The 25,414-nt window shown below is 41.5% G+C and overlaps 1 protein-coding gene across 1 annotated transcript in view; it reads right to left on the bottom strand.

The window, feature by feature from the left end:
- The window catches only part of LOC105019853 (glutamate receptor ionotropic, NMDA 3B), a 59,224-nt gene extending 34,130 nt beyond the window's left edge, over window positions 1–25,094 (bottom strand). Inside the window, exons 1-3 of the mRNA XM_034289906.1 lie at window positions 25,089–25,094; window positions 24,791–24,958; window positions 23,948–24,148 (exon numbers count right to left, since the gene is read on the bottom strand). Of these exons, the coding sequence (XP_034145797.1) occupies window positions 23,948–24,148; window positions 24,791–24,958; window positions 25,089–25,094 (375 nt within the window). The remainder of the gene's footprint in view (window positions 1–23,947; window positions 24,149–24,790; window positions 24,959–25,088) is intronic.
- Window positions 25,095–25,414: the final 320 nt, after the last annotated feature.

The following is a 25,414-nucleotide window of genomic DNA, read 5'->3' as shown; positions in this document are numbered from 1 at the left end:
TTCCATAGCTGGTTAGGCAAAACATTTGAAACCTTGAGGTATATTTTCTCTCATATTAAGTTTGTTTTGACACTGAAGCCGAAACATTTAATAACCATGCTGTTGTGTATATGGGACAATAACTTGGTGCCACTCGCTAACTTGAAGCATTCGTCAATGCTAGCAGTTGCAGTGTTAACTCAAACTAACGTTCAAAAAAACATCAAGTATTTAAACAAAATTAGTCCAGGTATTATAGTAATGTACAAAAATCCCTAAAGCACTCGCAACAAAAATATTACGGACGTATGATGCATGCCAATTTCCTCACGTGAATATCATTCACCATTTATGGAGCTGGCAAGTTGGCAATTCTGATATTGCACATGTCAATATCGCAATTTCGATTATATTCCGATTATTTGTGCGGCCCCACTATATAAGGCCCTTTTTCATAAAAAAAACAACACTATCATGATATTATAATAACAAACACAATTCACTATATTTACTTGATTGTAGCATTTCTATCAACACCATTATATACATTAACACCTTACTAAAAAACACAATTATATACATTATTATATATATTATAAACACCATACATAACATACACCATCATATACATAACACATTATCATAAATACCATTCAAAAATTATCCAAAAAATCTTTCTAATAGCATTATATAACTATGTTACATTACACTATATTCCATCACTGAAAATACCATATACACATTATAAATTGCTGCTTATTTGGAGGAAAGAAGCAGAAGCAGCTACTCTCTCCCACTCTTCCGCCCTCTGTGCTTTCCTCTCTCTCCCCCTCTGTCTCCCTTAGAGATGTACCAAACAATAAGTGCAGTGTAACACCACGTGTTTAATCAGATCCAAGCAGAGTTCAGTGGAGGCAGAAGATTCACTGAGCACATCCTGAGGGATGCATTGAACTACTGGTGTCGTCCTTTATTGGAATCAAACTGAACAGCGGATTGGCCCCACTCCGCACGGAACACTGGTTAATAACCTGTTAGTGCATCATTCTGCGTGTGGGTTTGTGAACTCTGGTGGAGTCTCACATGACCACCGGCAACAGTGATAATTTAATGTCAACGTGTGTGTGATGTCAGAACTGCTACCCCCACTGGGAGTGTCACAGGAAACAGGAAGCGTCGGCTGTGTAAACCGGGGGAACAGGGTTGCATGTTTATTTACTTCACTCCAGGACATAATACTGACTAATGAAGCGGTTGGAGTTTTTGGGGTGGAGATAGAGATGGGGGGGGGGTGGTTCTGTGTCTATGTGTGTGTGTGTGTGTGAGAGAGAGAGTGTGGGTGGGTGATATTTCTGCTAGATTTCCTAATAAAAAATATCCTCAAGATCAGCCGAATTGGACGCTGAGGAGTAATGTTATAGACCAGAGAGATGGGAGTCATTTTCAGGAGTTGTGTGTGGGTGTGTGTGGTAAATGATCTGTTCAGCCAATAAGCAGAGTTCTCCACTCTGAATACTCATCATCCATTTCTATTATAGTGAAATGAGAATAAAGGAGAGATGGAAATTGAGCAGAAGAGAGAGGAAAGACACGGACAAAGAGAAAGACAAGGAGAGAAAGAGAGATGAGAAAAGGAGACAGGAAGAGATGGAGAGAGATACCAAAGGGGAGTGGGAAAGATGGAAAGAGAGAAGAAAGTGTGAGGGAGATATTAGATTTAATACTGAATGCACAGTCAGTTGGTGACAAACTGCCCTTGTTCTTCAGAAATGAAGCTCTGTGATGTTCAATAATACATGATTGAACAGGATGGATTTGAGGCCTTTTGAGGCAAATATTGTGATTAGTACGGCATTGCAGTTCCTTCTGTATATGACAAACCCCTTTCCCTGCAAAATTGTAACATGTCTGTGTTTTTGAATGCTTTTCTGTTTTCATTTTCCTACACAGGGGATGAAATTACAGTTGTGTGTTTAATTACCAGGAGGACCCTAACTCATTCATGTTTTTTGACTTTTTGACACAGGATCACTCCAGACAAGAAGGCATTTCAATTATTTCAGACAACAGTGAAACACAGTTGTAATTTAACCATGACCTAGAAAACTCAAATCAAAGTTTAGCCTCATAATTAATTGCATATGCGAGATTTTGCTCGGTTGGTTTTCAAATGTGTGTATGTGTGTTAGATGAATTCATGTGCATGTGTGTGTCGCTGGACCCTGAGACAAAATGTTAATCTATAGTATATCAGATGAAATAGAACAGATTAACGATCATCATCAAATCCTCATCAAATTAATGTTTAATTAACTGGAATTAGATTATCATCTCTCCGGGAGTTCTTCTGCATAGTAAGTAGGATTCTACTAAAGTCTTCCCACATTCAGGTAGAAGGTCTGTCTCTTTCCTTTTCTTTCCTGTTCTCCAGCCGCCCTCCCACCCTACAAATGCTCCTCTCCTCTCCCCTGCTCTCCTCTGTGCTGTTCTGATAACGTGATTTCATGCAAAAACTAAATCCTCGTGTGTTTAGTGTGTTTGTCTGTGACATTTTCACGCTCTCTGCTCAGAGTGAAAGCTGTTTGGTGGTGCGAGGCGATGGGACAGACGCTGGCAGGTGGGGCTTCAAGCAATGGGTCTCATTCAGATTGGGCATATTGGATTATGTACAGCTGACTCACAGAAACAATTCTCAGGTTAAGTGGATCTGGTTCTGAAGTGTAGCAACATTTGAGAATTTGTCCTAGACTTGAAAATGTTTCAGAGACAGAGAGAGAGAAATCTAAACTGAAAAATTCCTTTGAGGAAACTACTAAGCACCTACCTATACCAGTACCAAAATGCAAATAGACACGTTGAAAACATTTGAAATAAAGTCAATACTCAACCAGCATTTATCTCCTTCCATTCTTCAACATGCAATACTAATCCTTCAAATCTATCCACACCACAGAAAAGGCACTAATCCCTCGTCTCTATCAACATCACAGAAAATACACTACTCCCTCAAGTCTATCCACACCACAGAAAATACACTAATCCCCTGTCTCTATTAACAGCACAGAGAAGACAATACTCCCCCATCTCTATCCACACCACAGAAAATACACTGATCCCCTGTCTCTATCAATACCACAGAGAAGACACTACTCCCCCATCTCTATCCACACCACAGAAAAGACACTACTCCCCCATCTCTATCCACACAGCAGAAAATACATTAATCCCCAGTCTCTATCCACACCACAGAGAAGACAATACTCCCTCATCTGTATCCTCAACACAGAGAAGACATTACTCCCCCATCTCTATCCACACCACAGAAAATACACTACTCCCCCATCAGTTCTGGATCCACACCACAGAGAAGACACTTCTCCCCCATCTCTATCCACACCACAGAAAAGACACTCAGACTCTCACCACCAGCGTCATCCCCCCTCCCTCACGTCACCAGGGGACCAATCAGAGTTTTACTTCGCTGGTTAAGAGCCACATCATAACGTAGAACAAGTCCACTGAGTTGCCCAGATTGCCCTGTTCTGCCACTTCGCCCCGTTCTAAAGCTTTAGTCCACTTAACGGCCCCTCAGTTGCTAGCCACACAGAGATTGACCTGGACTTTATCTTGTGCAGCGACCCCGGATGTCTGTCCCAAATCCTCTGTCCATGACATGACATGACAACAATTGAGAGACTTCTGACGTACAGTGTTTCCATCACCTGGGCAATGGATGACATGCAACAAAAGATCACAAAGGATTCTCCCGCCTGCTCACTGAGAACCAGTCCCCAGGCCTTCGGAGGACATAAAGGCGTGATACTTGCAGTTTCAGTTTCTCTACGGTTGCGCATTCACTGTTACCTTGACCACTGACTAAAGAGCTCGGCCTCCACTGGAAATGAATCACAGGAAGAAGGTAAAACAACCGTCAGCAAATACAGAAAGATAACCTTTCCCTGTCCCACTTCCCAATGCCTCCTATTCCGACGACTCCCCCAATTAATATAAAGAGGTCCTCCCCGCAGAACCTCCGTATAGAAAGGTGAGAGGAAAAACAGAATAATATGCAGAGAAAATAGAGAAAGACATGAAATCACCAAGTGATCATGATTGTCATCATTATGGACATTTAGTCCAATGACGATTTCTACTCGCTGTCAGAGATGTGGACAGTAAAAACCAATTTCCTCAATCCAAGAGGCATTTCTGAACTCAATTCATCAATCCCCACAGTCTTCATCCGACCGGTTTACAGCCGACCTCACAGACCTCTGATCATTAAGAGAGTAAGACTGACTTTCCAAAAAGTCTGAGGTAGGAAACTATCCTGATGTTCCCCTTGACTGTGGCCATCCTTGTGGACCACTATCGTCTCTCCTCTTTCCACATCAGTGGAACCAGATGCTGTGGGAACTGGACCTGCCCTCCCATTCTCCTTCACTCAATGCGGGGGTGTGCGTGCAGCTTATGGCCAACATCCCCAGACTCTAAACACCACCTGTAGCGGTGTAAGCCATATATAGCCTACTGTCTTACGTCACTTTAAATTACATCTCTAAAGATGGTTCTGATGTGATGTTTGCAATGCAGTGGTTCAATTCTGATTGAACTCTTGCTCTAATAGCTCGTTTGGATTTAACGGTGGCGCGCTGGAAATCATAACCTGTGTAGATGAAGAACACCACGTTCAACCAGCCAATGGGCATGACGTACCTCTACCAAGAGGCACAACCGCTTTGTTAATCATTTTCTGAACCTCCGCCAAAGTAACCTGAAGCCAGGCCCCCTTTTAGGGGCCATTCCGACCACAAACCCAGAAAATCTTAAACAAGAAACAAAATAAACCCATATCGCCACCAAAGAAACTACTTAATCATATTGCACTATAAACCCTACTATATGCTCTTTCGCCCCATGCTGTACTCACACAACCAACTACCAGCATGCACCAGAGAAAGAGAGAGAGAGAGCGAGAGAGAGAGGGAGCGAGAGAGGGAAAGATTTGATTGAGAGGGAGAGAGAACAAGCAAGGTGGAAAAAAAAGAGAAATCTTCAAGGAGAAGACCTTTAAAACTGGCAGAATGTCAGACGGACAAACTGACGAATCAACAGACAAAATGTCATTCACGAAACCCAACACACTGACATTCCAGACTATGACAATTTCATTTCCAACAGACAGGTGGATATAGTTGTCTTTTCACTGGTTTTGCTTTGTCAGTGAGCAGAGAACCACACTTTGGGTTATGGTTAGTGGGGCCAAGTGTTGATTTCCCTGTTTTGCTGTTGATTACAGAACAGACACAGCGGAGTTCTCCTGCAGGCTGACAGTGCTGCTGGCTCTTAGTAAGTTGACTGATTAATGTTGCTAAATGTCCCTTGATGACAAGGAATGGAGTCCTGGGGAGTGAGTTAATGGCAGATTGTTTAAATACGCAACACACCAACAACACACACACACACACACTCACGGAGCATTAAAACAGCTCTAAGACTTGAGAAGAATGAGAAAGAAAAACACTCAACGAAGGAATAATAATAATTAAATGAATCCCCTATAGTCTGGACGGCTGCAGGAGGAAATGTTGTCATGTTCGTTTGCCTCTGCGATATGAGGTGGGAATGGGAACTGACAAAGGGGAGGAATAAAGAAAGGTATGGAAATGTGATGAGTGTTTATCAGACCCCACCCCCCACCCACACACACCCACACACACACACACAAGTCAGAGAGTCATCCAGTGTAGCATGGTCTGACAGATGGAATTACTCACTCCTGTAACCCTGTCTCCACATATATACTCTGATAACACAAACCTCCCTAAACACAGCAAGCCTCCAGTACCAGAGCGACAGTCGACTTTCTGGCTCTCAGGCAAGGTTGTACATTTCCTAAAGTGCTCCACACTTTATAAGAGAAGAGACAGCGAATATGACAGGTTTCAATTAAGGATAATGGACTTATCTTATAATGATCAGGTCTCAAAAGGCTCCAAATCTAATGACTTCTTCTGACAAGGGACACATGGCTGGCAGAACCAGACTCCGGTTAGATACAGTGTTAACACAAAGGCCAGTCCAGAACCACACTCTGGTTAAACAGTGTTAACACAAAGACCAGTCCAGAACCAGACTCTGGTTAAACATAATGTTAACACAAACACCAGTCCAGAACCAGACTCTGGTTAATCATAGTGTTAACACAAAGACCAGTCCAGAACCAGACTCTGGTTAAACATAGTGTTAACACAAAGACCAGTCCAGTACCAGACTCTGGTTAAACAGTGTTAACACAAAGACCAGTCCAGAACCAGACTCTGGTTAAACATTGTTAACACAAACACCAGTCCAGAACCAGACTCTGGTTAAACATAATGTTAACACAAACACCAGTCCAGAACCAGACTCTGGTTAAACAGTGTTAACACAAAGACCAGTCCAAGAACCAGACTCTGGTTAAACATAGTGTTAACACAAAGACCAGTCCAGTACCAGACTTTGGTTAAACAGTGTTAACACAAACACCAGTCCAGAACCAGACTCTGGTTAAACATAGTGTTAACACAAAGACCAGTCCAGAACCAGACTCTGGTTAAACATAGTGTTAACACAAACACCAGTCCAGAACCAGACTCTGGTTAAACCTAATGTTAACACAAACACCAGTCCAGAACCAGACTCTGGTTAAACATAATGTTAACACAAACACCAGTCCAGAACCAGACTCTGGTTAAACATAGTGTTAACACAAAGACCAGTCCAGAACCAGACTCTGGTTGAACATAGTGTTAACACAAAGACCTGTCCAGAACCAGACTCTGGTTAAACATAATGTTAACACAAAGACCAGTCCAGAAGAAGGCTCTGGTTAAACATATTGTTAACACAAACACCAGTCCAGAACCAGACTCTGGTTAAACATAATGTTAAGACAAAGACCAGTCCAGAACCAGACTCTGGTTAAACATAGTGTTAACACAAAGACAAGTCCAGAACCAGACTCTGGTTAAACAGTGTTAACACAAAGACCAGTCCAGAACCAGACTCTGGTTAAACAGTGTTAACCCAAAGACCAGTCCAGAACCAGACTCCGGTTAAACATAGTGTTAACACAAAGACCTGTCCAGAACCAGACTCTGGTTAAACATAATGTTAACACAAAGACCAGTCCAGAAGAAGGCTCTGGTTAAACATATTGTTAACACAAACACCAGTCCAGAACCAGACTCTGGTTAAACATAATGTTAAGACAAAGACCAGTCCAGAACCAGACTCTGGTTAAACATAGTGTTAACACAAAGACAAGTCCAGAACCAGACTCTGGTTAAACATAGTGTTAACACAAAGACCAGTCCAGAACCAGACTCTGGTTGAACATAGTGTTAACACAAAGACCTGTCCAGAACCAGACTCTGGTTAAACATAATGTTAACACAAAGACCAGTCCAGAACCAGACTCTGGTTAAACATAATGTTAACACAAAGACCAGTCCAGAAGAAGGCTCTGGTTAAACAATGTTAACACAAAGACCAGTCCAGAACCAGACTCCGGTTAAACATAGTGTTAACACAAAGACCAGTCCAGAACCAGACTCTGGTTAAACATAATGTTAACACAAAGACCAGTCCAGAAGAAGGCTCTGGTTAAACAGTGTTAACACAAAGACCAGTCCAGAACCAGACTCTGGTTAAACAGTATTAACACAAAGACCAGTCCAGAACCAGACTCCGATTAAACAGTGTTAACACAAAGACCAGTCCAGAACCAGACTCTGGTTAAACAGTATTAACACAAAGACCAGTCCAGAACCAGACTCCGATTAAACAGTGTTAACACAAAGACCAGTCCAGAACCAGACTCTGGTTAAACAGTGTTAACACAAAGACCAGTCCAGAACCAGACTCTGGTTAAACAGTGTTAACCCAAAGACCAGTCCAGAACCAGACTCCGGTTAAACACAGTGTTAACACAAAGACCAGTTCAGAACCAGACTCTGGTTAAACAGTATTAACACAAACACCAGTCCAGAACCAGACTCTGGTTAAACAGTGTTAACACAAAGACCAGTCCAGAACCAGACTCTGGTTAAACAGTATTAACACAAAGACCAGTTCAGAACCAGACTCTGGTTAAACAGTATTAACACAGCTCAGTGATTCACGTATCAAAGTGATTTGTGCATCTCAAGGACACTTGATTGAATCATAAAAATGACAGATGATTGTAGGAACAGTTGCTGCAAATTGACTCCTGTCTCCCCCCTCGATCTCTCACGCCTTCTCTTTCTCCTCCCTCTATCTCTCTTGCCCTCTCTCCTCCTATTCTCCTCTGAGGCTCTGAGGAGTCTTATCCAGCCAAAACAGTGGTTCAGTTCCAAACTGTCAAACACACACATTAAAACGCACATGCCGACACACACAGACACACACGCATGAAGACACACAAAACACACAAACAACACAGCCAAAGTAACTCTCAGAGGAAAAACTGAGATTAATTGAAAAAGTTTATTCTGAAAGTTAGACACAGGAGATAAGAAAAGACCTAAAACATAGAAACTACAGACACTGACTGGGAACAAAAGAGACTGACGGTAACTAGATTTGCATTCATTTCATTGACATTTGCAAAGTTTGCTTTGTGCCCAGACATTACCATTGACTGGTGTGCTTTCACTGAACTGTTTTTCTCTTCATGAAAACAACTGGATGTAATGAAGTCACATCTTTGAAAACACACGGTGTATATTTTTGTATCAAGATAGAAGAAAAAAAAAACACTGAAGGGTTTCTGCCAACCATTTAGTAAAATGTGCACTAATGACCCAGAGGCAGCTTATACGGTCTTCTGACTGGCCTTTCTCATGTCTCAGCTAGCCTGACAACTATAGTAGTGTTTGCTATATTAACATTCTTATTAAGTGCTACTTCTCCCCACAGTCCATGCCATGGCTCATATGGGCCTAAAGATGTAAAATTATTTCATACTGAAACAGCTAATGGAAATAGGAAGTCATTACCAGACATTATCTTGCAAAGAGACATCATTCGTTATAGTTGGATAACCTAATACATTTTGCCAGCAATAGCCTAAGCATGTAAATTAAATGTGAACAAAGATTTTAGTTATATGATATCATCACGTGTTCCTTACTACCTCCAAAATGATTTGGCAGTCATGATTTATTCCAAAAACACAAGATCAATCATAATTCCTCTTAAGGAACACACTTTGAAAAAAAATTATCGATTCCTGTACACTGTTTATTTGATTCGGATAGTTTTATTCCTACATCCACTGATTCTATTACAAATATTGAAATGTGTTTTATTCTCCAATGAACCTGAGCAATGGAGACCAGCCTAGAGACAGATGGAGAGGGAGGGGGAGAGAGAACATATAACATATACTGGTCAATGTATGAATTAAACACGATATTTCACAAACTGGCAACATAATCATCTAAAAAGGACTTATGAGGGGAAAACGTACACCAAAAAAATTCCTAAAATAACATTCTTTGACAGTGAATGTAACACTGCCAGGAAAAACCTGAGGCAACTGTCAAACCAGACACACAGAAAACCCACAGACCAGGATGGACGTGTAAAATATCACCTGGTACCAAAATAATGGAAATAAAATAACATGAAAAATACAGGTCTAATCAGCTTCAAAGATTTGAAGAGGGTAAAAATAAAATGTTTTTATGGAACTATGGGAACAAAATCCCCATTGGAAATTGCAACGGTTGGAAAAACTGAACGCGAATCCTTAACACCAGAAATATAAAACCAAACGACAAAATCGGATAAATAGCAAGATCTATAAACAAAGTTTTTTGACTGTAATATGCGTTCCCTGAAGGAGGGACAATCACCACTTGCCAAACCTCTCGCAGGTGTTATAATCACCCGCAGGTGTTATAATCACCCATTCTCCGATCTATGACCGCACTTCATCGTTCCTAGGCAGCAAGGAGCCAAAAGGGGGTCATTGTTACAGTCATTCAGATATCCATCATGGCCAGATATTTTAAAAAGAGAACAGGACACCCCGAGGTGAGTGAGCATTTATCCTGTTAGGCAACAGTTGTCCTTTGCTGTCACATAGCAAGGAACCTCCTCAATCCTGCCTAGACAGAACCCTACCTTGAGGTACAGTAGGTTTAGCAAAGCAGCAAAACAGTTGGTCACATAACGGGGGCATGCCCAGGTAATGCACGGACAGGGAACATGTGACTCAGTTGCTCCTCAGATGGAAACGGAGGAAGGTAAATGGAAACAACTTGAAGGCTATGATCACATTGGACATGGTCACGACTTTCCACAGGTGCTGTGACAATGCGCAGAGATCACCAAAGCTCTTGGCCGGGGGCCAAATCCATGAGAAGGGCTGTGTTTTAGAAAAGGATCCAGAATGATGGGTACATCTGGACCGCCTATTGTAGGCAGCAGGAAGCGCTCAAGCGTGAGGAAATCACCAAAAGCACGCTGGGCGAATCCAGAATAGCTCAATGGGAATGACTGGTATCATAGACTCCCATCAACTCCAACAGGTGGTGGGGCATTGTGGCACAATGCTGAAACTGGATCAAGCAGAGGCTAAACTTGCCTGCCCTCCACAGGACCTCAATGCGTCCAGTTTGAGACCCAGGAACGAGAGGAGTCGCACAGCTGTTCTCTTGGTTCACCCTAAAACCCAGTGACACCTGTTCCCTTGAATCTACCACAACCAGCACATGTCCTGGACGACCTTTGAAAGGGTGGAGAGAGGACATGTTACAGCCTCAAGGTCAAATCTCCAGAACTGGCTATAACTGCGGGATCCAATCACTGGGAGGCACTGACTGTAACAATAGATGGACTGTGGACATTCTGAACTGGTAGAGAAACCCACTGAGGATCTGCCAGCCAGGAATGGGACGTAAACTGGCTCATTTTCTGTTAGATTTCTAATCAATTTAGACCAAATTGCAGAATTTATTTTTCACTTATTTGTGTTGCTCAGTGGCTAAAACTCCTGATTAAATTCACTTCAATTTCACATCGTAATACAACTAAATGTATAGAAGTCCAAGGGGGGTGAATACTGCCACTGTATAGTCTCACCCTTTATGGGGGTGAGGAAGAACTAGCCGTACCAGCTATTTAAGCCCTGTGACATGGTAAAACTCAAAGAGAAAGGAAATCTCCTTCAGGAAACGTCCTGAAAGGGTGGGGGGCTCAGAGCCAGGTGGGGTTTGTAACCAAACATGCAAGAAATCGAACACCTCACGCGTTCCATTAGCCCCAAGAAGTAGCCCGAACCCACAGCCCTCCCTCGCTGGCTGGCTGGGGAGCATCATTTCCAAGTCCATTTTCTCGCATTTTTTCTCATACAAACTCTCAACTACATAGCGTCTGACTGTGAAGAATAATTTTCAAAGAAACAGCAATACAACACGTCTTGCTATTTGGAGTTACAGTGGGTATAGAAAAGAATCACCCCCCTTTAAAATAATCTTTTTTTTTTGCTTTGCAGCCTGAAATGAAGACAGACACAGTTTTTGTTTCATTCAGCTGTATTTACTCAGTGCAACTTATAACATCCAAGTGAAAGATATAACACCAACATGTCAGATTTTTTTTATTTTTATAATAAAACATAATCACTGAGTAGGAAAAAGGATCATCCCCTTGTGTCAGTATTTTGTTGAACCACCTTTTGCTTTAATCACAGCCTTTAGTCTGTTGGGATATGTCTCTACTAACTTTGCACATCTAGACGTTGCAATATTTCACCACTCTTCTTTGCAGAACTGCTCAAGTTCAGTTACATTTGATGGTGACTGTTTGTGGACTGCTGTCTTCAAGTCATTCCACAGATTTTCAATGGGGTTTAAATCCAGGCTCTAACTAGGCCATGCAAGGATATTCACCTTTTTCTCCTTCAACCACTGTGTGGTCTGTTTTGCTGTGTGCTTTGGGTCATTGTCATGTTGGAAGGTAAATCTTCTTCCCATTGACAACTTTCTGGCAGAGAACAGCAGATTTTGACAGACACCTCCATGCTTTACTGTAGGAATGGTGTTATTTGGATGGTGAGCTGTATTGGATTTTCGCCAGACATATCGTTTGGCGTTGAGGCCAAATAATTCAATTGTAGTCTCATCTGACCTTTATCCACGTGGCCTTAGAATCTTCAAGGTGCGTTTTGGCAAGGCTCAGTCATGACTGCACGTGGCCTTTCTTGAGGAGTGGCTTTTTTCTTGCAACCCTCCCATACAAGCCACATTTGTGGAGAATTTGTGACATTGTTGTCACATGCACACAATGACCACTCTTTGTCATGAATTCCTGCAACTGCTTCAGAGTTGATGTAGGCCTCTTGGTAGCCTCTCTGACCAGTTTCCTCCTGGCTCTTTCATCCAGTTTGGAGGGAGGGTCTGTGTTGTACCAAATACCTTCCACTTCTTAATAATATACCTCACTGTGCTTCTAGGCACTGATAAAGCCTTTGCCATTTTTTTGTATCCATCTCCTGACTTGTGCCTGTCCACAACTTTATCCTGGAGATCTTTTGACAATGCCTTTCCACCCATAGTTGATTGTTTTCTTCAGTTGCACTACCAAGGACTGAAATGCTCCAGAAAAAGCTTGTTTCATGCTGAGCTAATCAAAATGACCACAGCTGATCACAGTTGAAAGTCATTTGGCTTTGTGCGCTATTGAGAAGGTGATTAACTACACCTGGTTGGGTATACAAGTCATATTTGGGAGGGAGGTGATTCTGTTTCCAACTCAGTGATTCGTTTTTTTTATTTGTAATATTTTTTCCCTTGATATTATATCTTTCACTTGGATGTTATAAGTTGTAAACACAGCTGAATATTTTTTTTTTGTGTGTGTGTCTGTTTTCATTTCAGGCTGCAAAGCAACAAAATGTGATTATTTTAAAGGGGGGGTGATTCTTTTCTCTACCCACTGTAACATCTCATTGTCCTATTTCAGACATTTCAGACAGATCAAGTGTTAGTCCTACATCCTGTTCTCCATGCTACTATCGTAGCTCACGAAGGAAGCAGCCATGAGCTGACCAAGTCTTCCCCATTCACCTACTTAAACCAACAATTGCTCGCTTTATTGAATTCCAAAAGGCATTTGATACCTGATACTCAATATCTTAAAAAAACATTTAATAGGATGAACAATCTATGATCTATGCTGTCTAAAATTAATATACAGTTAGGTCCGGAAATATTTGGACACAGACACATAATTCTGGCTCTGTACGCCACCACAATGGATATGAAATGAGACAACCGAGATGTGTTTGAAGTGCAGACTTTCAGCTCTAACTCAAGGGGTTGAACAAAAATACGTTTATTACTTTTGGTCCCTTGAAAAAGACTGGGCTACATATTAAAGAGCTGTAATTCCTAAACCCTTCTTCCAATTTGGATGTAAATACCCTCAAATTAAAGCTGGGAGACTGCACCTTAAGGACATATTCATTATTTAACTGTATATTGAATATATTTTGGTAAACAGACAAAATAATGAAACTTGTGTCAGTGTCCAATTATTTCCTGACCTAACTGTATGTTGTGTCATAATTGGTCACAGAAGAGCAGACAATTTCACTTTTTAATATATATGTAATCTATCTACAGCAACAGGGCTTGTCCTAAATATCAAATATATCAAACTTCCTCTCTATGTCGATGACCAGGTTTCATTGTCTCCAACAAGATATTCACAACATAATCACAACATAATCACAACATAATCACAACATAATCACAACATTGTCGGGGTTGATACTGAGAGGGACACATTTTATATTTTTCACAAAGTCTTGTCATTACTGGGGGGGGGGGGGCATTTATCTGCTTGGGAGGGGACCAGTTTACCTGCTTGGCAGGGGACCTATTTACCTGCTGGGGGGAACAATTTACTAGCTTTGGGGGGGGCAGTTTACCTGCTTGGAGGAGGGATCAATTTACCTGCTTCTAATATTGGAGAGAACAGAGAGAATATATGAATGAAAGGAATTTAAATTCCTTAGTTTAGTGATAATGAGTTGGTGTGTAATGTTTTATCACCTTCCTCCCAATGTGCGGACAAGTTCTGAAGGACAGCAGGATGCACATCTTTATCCCTACCTGCTTTATGACACCTCATTGAGCTACTCAGTAAAACAAAACAAACTGCGTTATGACACCTCACTGAGCTACTCAGTAAAACGATACAAACTGTGTTATGACACCTTATTGAACTCCTCAGTAAAACTATACAAACTGTGTTATGACACCTCACTGAGCTACTCAGTAAAACTATACAAACTGTGTTATGACACTTTATTGAACTCCTCAGTAAAACTATACAAACGGTGTTATGACACCTCATTAAGCTACTCAGTAAAACTATGCAAACTGTGTTATGACACCTCATTGAACTCGTCAGTAAAACTATACAAACTGTGTTATGACACCTTATTGAACTCCTCAGTAAAACTATACAAACTGCGTTATGACACCTCATTAAGCTACTCAGTAAAACTATACAAACTGTGTTATGACACCTCATTGAGCTACTCAGTAAAACTGTACACACTGTGTTATGACACCTCATTGAACTCCTCAGTAAAACTGTACACACTGTGTTATGACACCTCATTGAACTCGTCAGTAAAACTATACAAACGGTGTAATGACACCTCATTGAACACCTCAGTAAAACTATTCAAACTGTGTTATGACACCTCATTGAGCTCCTCAGTAAAACTATATAAACTGTGTTATGAGACCTTATTGAACTCCTCAGTAAAACCATACAAACTGTGTTATGACACCTCATTAAGCTACTCAGTAAAACTATACAAACTGTGTTATGACACCTCATTGAGCTACTCAGTAAAGCTGTACACACTGTGTTATGACACCTCATTGAACTCCTCAGTAAAACTGTACACACTGTGTTATGACACCTCATTGAACTCCTCAGTAAAACTATACAAACGGTGTAATGACACCTCATTGAACTCCTCAGTAAAACTATTCAAACTGTGTTATGACACCTCATTGAGCTCCTCAGTAAAACTATATAAACTGTGTTATGAGACCTTATTGAACTCCTCAGTAAAACTATACAAACTGTGTTATGACACCTCATTAAGCTACTCAGTAAAACTATACAAACTGTGTTATGACACCTAATCGAGCTACTCAGTAAAACTATACAAACTGTGTTATGACACCTCATTGAGCTCCTCAGTAAAACTATAAAAACTGTGTTATGACACGTCATTGAGCTCCTCAGTAAAACTACACAAACTGCAGCATACTGTCAGTGTGAATAATGAAACAGTATTAGTTGCATATTGGTTATCTTGGTTAGGGTTCCACCCACTGCAAACTTCACAAATCATTTTGGTTCATTTGTCACAGGTGGTTCTGGTTCCATAGCTGTAATATCCCATATTATTACTAATAATATATTTTTAACCATAGCAATAGGAAGGGAAGGGCAGACTCTTCTCTTCTCATGGAACAAGAAATGGAGAGCGCCCCTTTGTTACAGTTTCCTAATAACAAGTTCAATCAGGTATTATAATTACTATTCCGAAATGGTTTTTGCTCTTAAGGTTTTGTCTATGTTGTGTTGGAAACTGTTATCAAGAAAACCTATTGGAACACTTTATCCTGTTTCTTAAACACAATAACCCGTAGGACCACGTCTCTATGACAGATCCCCAAGTATACATTAGAGGGGAATAACCTTGATAAAAACTGTGTAAATGTAAAATCATTATTGAGTTTGAATTTATCATTTGACAATTCATGTGCAATTATTAGTTTTGCAGACTGGTTGCAATGACACAGGATGTGTCAAATCAATCAAAGTAATAAAACTGTTGTTTTAAGACTCAAATATTCAAGAGACATTGACTTCTCTCTACCTGAAATGAATATTCGCCCCTGATTTAAATTATTAAGACAAGCAACAGCCTTTTAACACTGTCTTATAAAGTATTTACTTCTAATTTTATGTCCATCTACTGTGCCTTTAAAATCTTGACAAATAGACACTGGTCTTTGAGCAAGCCACTTAACCTTAATTGTTCCTGTCAGTTTCTCTAGATAACGGAGTCTGAAATTATTAAAATGTAAAATGGTTGCTGGCAAACCTGCAGCCTTCTGATGTGTTGCCCTGGATGACATCCATATTCATGATCAACAGTTATTTCTGGTTCTAATCTTTCTTTTTGACTTAACATTTACCAAAAATGCAACATTTAAAAAAATCACTTGCTTTGTTTTAACAGTGTAAGTATTGAGTCAAGCAACAGCTCTGTCTCACAAAGGATTTATGCCTGGATGTACTTTGCCTCTTTGTCTTTGATTATGTATCTAGTTAAATGATCAAACACAGTCATTTGTGTGAATCAACAGCTTCATCTTTGCCAATTGGCTAGCTAACAAAAGTTCAGGAGATAATTGTTCAGGGGATACAATCTTATTTCTGAAATTTGATAAAGGAACTATATAGAGTAACAAATTAGTTGCTAACAAGTTCTCTCAGGGCATATGATCATGGTGCAAGCCTCAATATTAATGTAGCAAGCCTAGATATTAAATCAACTGGAAGATTGGTTGAGGCTGCACAGGCTGGTTGACCAATGGGGATTTGTCATCTCTGCCTCCCTCTAAAGCCCGCCCACACATGACACTTGCGTAAAAACATTACAACCGTGAAACAAAAGAAATGTACAGCAAAGTCCAGAGCAAATTGTAATGACATTTTATTATTTTTGGTGTCTGTTTTCTGCTGTTCTGATTGTAAATCCATGCACATCAGTTTAGTGAAAACCCCTATAATTTAGTGAAAACATCCTAAAATGGACAGAAATTCAACTAACCATGCAGTGCAGTGTAGAAACAGGCAATTTTTTCAGCTGCCCTCTGAAAAAATGGCATGCATACTCACTTTGCCCAATGAAAGTGGCCATACCAGGCTCATAAAAGCCTGTGTGTTTATGGTAAACCGTCTCTGCCCAGAGAGAGACACCTTATCAAAACTGTCTCATAAACACAAGATTTATGTTACCACAAATGATCTGTCTCCAAGGGCAAAACATATACAGTCGGAGGTGAATAACAAGAACACACTGGGGTTAAAGGTCAGAGAACAATCAAATGCAGTTGAAACAGAGTTAAACAATAATCTACTAGTCAAATGTTTCTAAAGTTGTCAGCTCGGGAGGTCACGTGTTTGTGAAACAAGAGGATCACTGGTCCGTGCCTGGTGTGTGGTGGGTCAATTGGCAATACAGGATGCTATACTGTTAGCAGCAGCACAGTGATTCTTTTTCACTATCACACATCGGAAATAGAGTTTATTAGTGACCATAGTCTGGGTATTGAAACCATCAATAAGATGATTAGCCAGAGAGGACTATTATATTGACTGTGGGACAAGAGAGATGGAAGGTCAACGCTTTTCAATTCACTATACCAAAAAAATATGAATAATGATTATACACATTGTATATAAAACTTTGTACATAGAATTATTATTGTTTTTCTTCCACACCTACTCTTCTATTTGCAAATGTTTTTTTTATAAGTTTTCTTTGGCGTTACTTCACCGGGGGAAACGAAGATTGATAGCGGGGAGGAGACAGAGGGATAAAAAGAGTGACAGAGACACAGAGAGGTGAGAGAAATAGAGGGAGATGGAGGTGAGACAGAGAGAGACAGAGGGTGAGAAAGAGAGGGAGAGAGAGGGTAAGAAAGGGAGCTTAGTCATATTCTATCTATTCTCTTCATCTCTGCTGTCTATGGGCCTCCAATACCAGCTTATGCAAATATACACGGTCTCTTTTGTGTCTGTGTTGTATCTCTCTCTCTCTATGTTTAATCATATGATGGACGTAGTTCAATCAGAGCACTCAGCATAGCAGCTATTGTTGGTCAGCCAGTTAGTTTGCATTCTGATGTACAGTGCAGCAGCAATAGTTTGAAAGATGTAAACCAGAAACAATGCAACTCTCAGTGGTATTCTGGCTCAGTAAAAAGCCTAAATAGATTATTTGATGTCATAGTTTCTTTTACATACACAATTTGTTGCGTTAAAACATTACAGCAGACAGATTTCTCAACCTAGTGAAGTATGAAATTGCTTGTTGAGTCATGTTGAACATTTTACAAATATTTCCTAATGATTTGTGCACTAGTTAGTTGCCCCTATTGTACCTGTACACAACTCCAGTATTTGTCCTTCTATAGCTCAATCTCCATCTTTTTTTGTTGTTGACAGGAAGCCAATTAGTTCCCTTCTTTTCTCTGCAGCGACAATATAGAGAGCATTTGTCTGGAACATTGAATCGCCATAACAACAAAATATCCAATCACATTGTCTTTGGAAAACCTAAGTGATGTGCTAGTATTGTATCGCAATGCCACTGGCAATTCCAATCCCTTTGTGTGTCTTTGTATGTCAGTGTGTGTCTTTGTGTCCGTGTGTGTCTGTGTGTATCTGTGTGTGTCAGTGTGTGTGTCTGTGCGTGAGCGTGAATTTATAAAGCCAGGGTAAAGCCAGCTCATTACTCTGTTGTGGATCTCCAGAGGTCAACAGTCATGTGGTTGTGAAGGACAATCTGGGGAACATCTGGGACCCCATAACTCATGCTACTTTCTCCATCTCCTCCTCCTGTTCCTCCCTTCACCACCTCCCGCAATCCTCCGCTCCATCTCTTCCTCCCCCCTGCTCCCTTCATCACCTCCCGCAATCCTCCGCTCCATCTCTTCCTCCTCCCTTAACCACCTCCCACAATCCTTCTCTCAATCTTGTCCTCTACGTATCCTCCTCCAAAAACATAAATCTGGACAAATTATACATATTTTATCCCTTAGAAATATATTGTATAGGTAGTTTTATTTTCACTGACATATTTTATATATAAAAAGAATGGACAAAATATTGGAAATACTTAAGTGTATATTGACATCAAGGAACTAATAACGATTAAGGTCACCCTTTGCCTTCAGAACAGCTCCAATCCTTCTCGGACTGCTGTCATACCAGCACTGCAAATATAACTTTGTGTGTTGAGATATCGCACCATTCTTCAACTAGAAAAGCCTCCAGTTCTTTGAGAGACGACGGACGTGAAAATTCTGTTTTGCACTGTGCTGCAGAAGCTCCCATAACGGTCCATTGATGTTCAGAACTGGTGATTGGGGAGGCCATGGGTGGCGTTTGATGTCATCCTGGCATTCAACAGACCACTCTTGAATGTGTTTAGCAGTGTGTATAGGGGCATTATCGTCCTGGCATACTGGAACACCCTGAGGGAACTGTGGTAATGCCACAGGGTTCACCTGGTCCTGACTACTTGGACACATTGGAACTCTGTTAGTGGCCTCGTGTTGCTTTGAAAACCCACACATCCAAGTGCTAATTGTCAGACCTCTTCTATGGCAGACACACTTGTACCGCTAATTGGCAATCAACCTAATGTGACCTCCGCAGCAGCGTTTGAATTTGTGATTAAGTTACTTCAAAGTAACAGTCCTTTTCATTCTGGTGATTATTTTATTTTGTCCAACCCATATGACATACAGCTCCGGAACAAATTAAGAGACCACAGTACCTTTTTTCTTTCCTTTCCAAAAAAGTCGAAAAGGAAGGTTTTGTGTTAAAATGAAGAGACCACTGCAAATTGAGCGCTTCTTTTCCTCCATCAAAACCTTCCTTTTCGACTTTTTTGGAAAGGAAAGAAAAAGGTGCAGTGGTCTCTTCATTTTTTCCGGAGCTGTATATATTTGATCTAACATGCATATGATGTACCTTTTACGTGACAGGCAAAATATATAATCTCACTGACATAAGATATATGTTGTGGGTTATAGACATGATTTACATCATAGACATATGATACAGATCACCTCATGGAGATGTGATATATATTTTATCCATTACATATAGAAACTATACTGTAAACACATAGGTATGCTGTATACCAATAAAATATTCCTGAAAAAGATCACACAGTCCTACAGCGTCACTCATTTTAACCAGGAAGTACAACTGACACACCGAGGCCAGGGATTGGCAACAGACAGACTAGGACAAAATCTCCCTGTCTGTGGTTTTTGGCCCCGCAGAGTAAAACCAAAAAGAATTACCTAATAAGACATTACGCAATGTAGTTCCAGTCTAATGACGGTGGGAGATTATTGTTAATTTTTAATTCCATTTATTTTATGGCTTAGTTATGGTCAATTTGCTGTGTACTTTTCCTGACATTATGTTCTGTCCCCCTGAACATCCAAACTGGCCTGTATCTACTCTCCTAACTCTCCCCTGGCTCATCCATGTACTTTGATGACATGATTCATGTTTTACAGGTGTCTTTTCTGTCCCTCCTACATGATATATTCAGATATGTACAGCACTGTGGAAAAACACTTATCCCCTTTCCGATTTCTTTTATTTTGGCATTCAGTACAACACACAGTGGTGACTCACAGTCTCTCCCTAAGCCAGCCTAGTGGACAGTGAACCAGGCAGCCCGCAATATCCTACCCAAGGGAAACCGGCTTGAACTGATGCCAGTCCCCTGGGGCGACGCGGGAATACGCCGGCTACCTGTTCACCCTCTCCTCTCCCAGCCGACAGCTACGACCTAGGCTGAGAGCCGTGGCATCGAGTCAATAAAACCCCGGAAAACAGTGTGATGACCGGCTCACCGCAGCAAAACTACCACAGTCGACCCTTAAAACTCCGGCCCATCGGAGGGAGGGCACAGCCCGTTAGGCGACCTGCGACCTTTGCTGTCACACGCCGAGGAGATAGCAGAATCCAGGGAGATAGCCAGTGCTTAGACACCGCTCCACCCCAAGCAGGTTTGGTTGCAGACAGAACCGGTCAAATATGGTCTGTGCGTAATGCGTGCACGAGGCAAGGGGGAATGTAACCTTCGATGCTCCTCAGACATGAACGGACACGTCGGAACAGCCTGTAGGACGAGGTCCAGTAAGAGGTCCAACGCTCAGAACTATTTATCCCCTTGATTTTTTTCAGATATTCAACCAAAAGCTGACATTAAATGAAGAAAGCTTGAGCAAACCAATAGCACAAGATTCGTATATTGTTGTTATTTCTTTTTGGGATTTATTCTTTTGAACAGAGATTATGCAATACCCCCCTGCGAGAACATAAATGCCCCTTAGAAACGGTAACAAAACCTGTCCTGTAGTTATGGATCAATGTCTTACATCGCTGTATTGTCCCATTCCTCCAGGCAAAATTGCTTTAACTCAGGGACATTTGTAGGTTTTTGAGAATGAACTGCTTGTTTGAGGTCCTTCCTTTATTAGTTTAAGGTTTTTCAATTGCCTGCCATTCCAAACATTAAATGTATTGCCTTTCAGCCAATCTGATGCAGACTTATGTGTGTGTTTTGGATTAACATCATGATGCAGGACCCAGCTGCGCTTCAGATTCAGCTCACAGCAGATCTCCTGACATTAGAAATCTCTGATACAGAGCAGATTTTGTACTCTACAGTGATGGAAAATCTTCCAGCTCCTGATAAAACAAAGCATCCCCAAACCATCACACTGACATCTCAGTGCTTGATCGTTGATATGTGGTCAGTAGTGTGGAATACTGTGTTTGTTTTTCACCAGACATAATGAGCTGTTAGAAAGGTTTATCAAAAAATAACTAGAAGCACCTGTCAAGACTTCTGGAAGAATGCTCTATGGACAGATGAGTCAAAAGTGGAGAATTTTGGACAACACTCTTATCATGTTTGGTGAAACAAATCAGTGTGTGTCCACGTTGACTCTAATGTCATAAATGTGTACTTCAATTATATTACTTGGTTTGTATATATACGTGACAGTAAATACATTTGAATGTATTTATAATCTGTTTTTGTGTGCATGTGTCTGATTATATGTGTGTGTGTGTGTGTTATTTGTGTGTGTGTGTGTGTGTGTGTGTGTGTGAGTTAGAAGTGAAAGCCTATGCATGTGTCTGATTGTATACATGTGTGTGTGTGTGTGTGTGTGTAGCCCTAGGCAACAGCACTTCCACTCATTCATCATCAGGTTTTGAGGATTAAAAGTGATTACATTCAGAGACACAAATTAGCTTTTCAATGTCCTAATCTTCCTCCCCTATAGAGTGAGGGAGGAGGGAAAGAATGGGAGGAAATGAAAAGTGCAGGATAGACAGATCACAGTGGAACAGAGTTGGTCCTTAAACAAGGCAATCTAATCATAACAACAGCTAAAAATAAATAACACGATTAGCTGAGCATGTGACCTGCCAGGAACAACCCTCTGGAATGGCTGGGCCAAATGGCAGCCTATTCCCTTCATAGGGCCCTGGTCAAACGTAGTGTACTACAAAGAGAATAGTGTGCTATTTGGGAAGCAAGCATTACTACTGATATACTAGCCAAAGCACCTGTGAGGATACTGATGATGAAGCACTTCCTGTCTTTCTTATACTCTTCCTCCCTTTTCCTCTCCCCATTCTCTTCCTCTTCTCCCCTTACCTCGTCTTCCTCTTCTCCTCTCCCCCTCCTCTTCCTCGTCTCCCCTCCTCTTCCCCTCTCCTCTACCCCATCCTCATCTCACCTGTCCTCCCTCAGCCTCTTCTTGGTCAGTGTGATTTATGTGATCAGGTCATTCTATCATTCTAATTATCTAATGTACATTAGGAAGAATTATCACTCTCTCACTCTTATCTGCCAAGTCACACCACTTCTAAGTGTGTTGCTCTGTACATTCACACACAGAAACACACACACACACACACACCCATGCCTGCAGGAATGCACACACACACACAAACATAGCCAAAGAGCTAGAGAGATGGATGGACAGCCTTGATATGGGATCACCCCTCCTGATATACTATCTAAGACTGCTGAGTTTACTGCGCCCTGTCTGCCTTTCTCTCCCCGTCCTCCTGTCCCCCTCCTCCTGTCTCCCTCCTCCTCTCCTCCTTCTCCTTCCCTTCAGTGCCCACCGCCAGACAGACAGAGTTCAGTAGTGAATGGTTCACTTCTCCCACAGCATGACAGATAACACTCTATTCAGCCTATTCCTGTTCCTCCCTCTCTCTCCCTCCCTCTCCTCTTCTCCCTCTCTCCTCCTCTCCCCCTCTCTCCTTCGCGCTCACTCTCTTTGCTCTTTCCCTCTTTCCCTCTCTATCTTCTCTTTCGTTTCTCCTGAGTCTTTCTCTGTGTTGAGCCTATGTGTGTGTGTGTGTGTGCGCGTGCGTGTCTGTCTGTGTGTTTCTATATGTGTGTTTATTTGTGCATGTCTGTGCGTGTCTCCGTGTCTGTCTGTTCGTGTGTCTGTGTGTGTTGCAGTTGACTGCTCAGCTATAGACAGGAGGATATGGCTGAGATTGATTGACTGGCACACAGCTTAGGCTGCCGCTAGGAATGCAAACACACACACTTGTTGTGTCTGTACAGATATGAGACTAATCCATTAGATTCCACTAGATGTACACTATTAATTTTACTGTATGTTCAGCTGCAGTTAACGGCCATTCTGTAACTACTAAACGGAAATCAGGCATACACGTGTCCCAAAAACAAGGCACACACACACACACACTCTTTCTCACACGCTGGCTGTTCTAGCTAAGCTCTGAGTGGCTCTACACTCTCCATGAATGATATAAAAGGTGTCACTGTATCATCGCTTGACTTTAAGAGGCTCTCTGTGTTCTATCTCTGATGGCTTCTAATCCTGCAGTAAACGGTTTCTATAGCGTGGTTCTCAATGATTCAGGGACCAAACTTCATTCCCAGTGTTTCTTGCTCCTGGAGGTTGAAGGTTCTATCCTTAACTCAGAATGGTTCTAGCTCCTGCCTTGGTTTCCAGTGTTTCTAGATCATGGTGTTTCCAGGTTCTACCTTGACAATCGGAACGGTTCAAGGTCTTACCTTATTTCTAAGAGGCTCGAGGTCCTCCAGCAGGGAAATAAAAGGTATTTCCAGGAAGGAGGACAGGAAGTCGACATTGATGAGTTCCTCGGGTGAGCGTGGGAAGGCCAAGACACTCGAAACGCCTCGCACCACCAGCTCCTGACAAACACACCTGGACAGGGAGACGGGATCTCCTCCCGATGGTGACCGGGAAACCACCTGCACACAGTCCAATGAATGAGTCAGACATTACAGCCTGTTTGCTTTAAATACAATAAGTGTTTCCATGAATCATTGGGTGGGATTATGTATGCAATATGGCCGCGCATCCTAAAAGATAAAGTCCCCGGTCAGTACCTCCGATTCTCTGGAACTAAGTCTTTAGTTGTTCCAGGGGCCAGAACCAAAACGTTTGGCGTGGCCCCTTTCAAGGCATTATGGCTCTCTCCCTCGGAACTGCCTGGCAGATTATCTAAGGGTCTCAGAAAGGACTGACATTTTCAAAAACGACATCAAGACACACCTTTTCAGATGTGCTTCTAAAGGGTGCTTGTAGTTGTCTTAGCTATGTTGTGTATTTTATCAACTGAATGAAATCTTAAACATTTCATTATTTCAAACGATTTTGCTTCGTTAGTCTTTCAACCATTGTTTCATAATTGTTTATTATTCATGCTATATATTGATTTTTGTGCAAAAACATTAAGCATTTCTCTTTAATGTTTCACCTTGAAAGGCTTCTTATTGGAAGAAATGTGGCCATTGCTCAATAAAGTTTATTTGATTTGAACGTAAGCGACTGAGTGACTAGTTGCCAATTGAATGAATGAATGAATATGGAAGCACCGATGGACCCGTTACCTCCAGGGTGAGGTTGTAGGGCAGAAGAGGCGGGATTCCATCTCCAGTCTGGTGTTTCAAGCTGGTCAAGGCTCTGTTGAGAGCGTTCTGCACCCTGGCTGGTTGTTTGGTTGGGAGCAGAACACCGAGACGTACCGTGTGTCCGATCCGAGCCAGGATGTGACATGGCTGAGGGTGGGAGAGGCACGGGTCGGGGTGGAGGAGGGAGGCATGAAGGAAGACCAACAGCGGTAGAAATCTCCCGGTAAAAAGAAGGAGAGATGGGAGATTCCTTCCTGGTATAAAGTAATAGTAGTACATCCATCGACCAGGGAGAGAAAAATATTCCATTCTGTCGCTTCGAGAGAGAAGAGAGGAAAAAAGAGAGAGGAGAAAGCATTGCTCCCCCTTTCCTTTTTTCTCACATGTGGCTATTGCCTTCTAGTCTTCGGATTGTTTTTCTTTTCATAATAAAGTCCAGCTGATGTAGTTGTTTTCTCCCTTCAAGTTGAAACCAATCAAGAAAAGACACGGTGCACAGAGTATACAAGAAAGGAAGATAAGAGAGACATCCGCACGCCAGAAAAACGCATACTTCGCTCTCTTTCCCTCTTTTTTTCGTTCCCCTCTTTGCTTGCCTTGTTG

This window comes from Esox lucius, chromosome 22 (genome assembly GCF_011004845.1).
Source record: "Esox lucius isolate fEsoLuc1 chromosome 22, fEsoLuc1.pri, whole genome shotgun sequence".
NCBI classification, from domain to species: Eukaryota; Metazoa; Chordata; class Actinopteri; order Esociformes; family Esocidae; genus Esox; species Esox lucius.
Note: the sequence above shows the minus strand (reverse complement) of the source record. Positions and strands in the feature narration are given on the sequence as shown.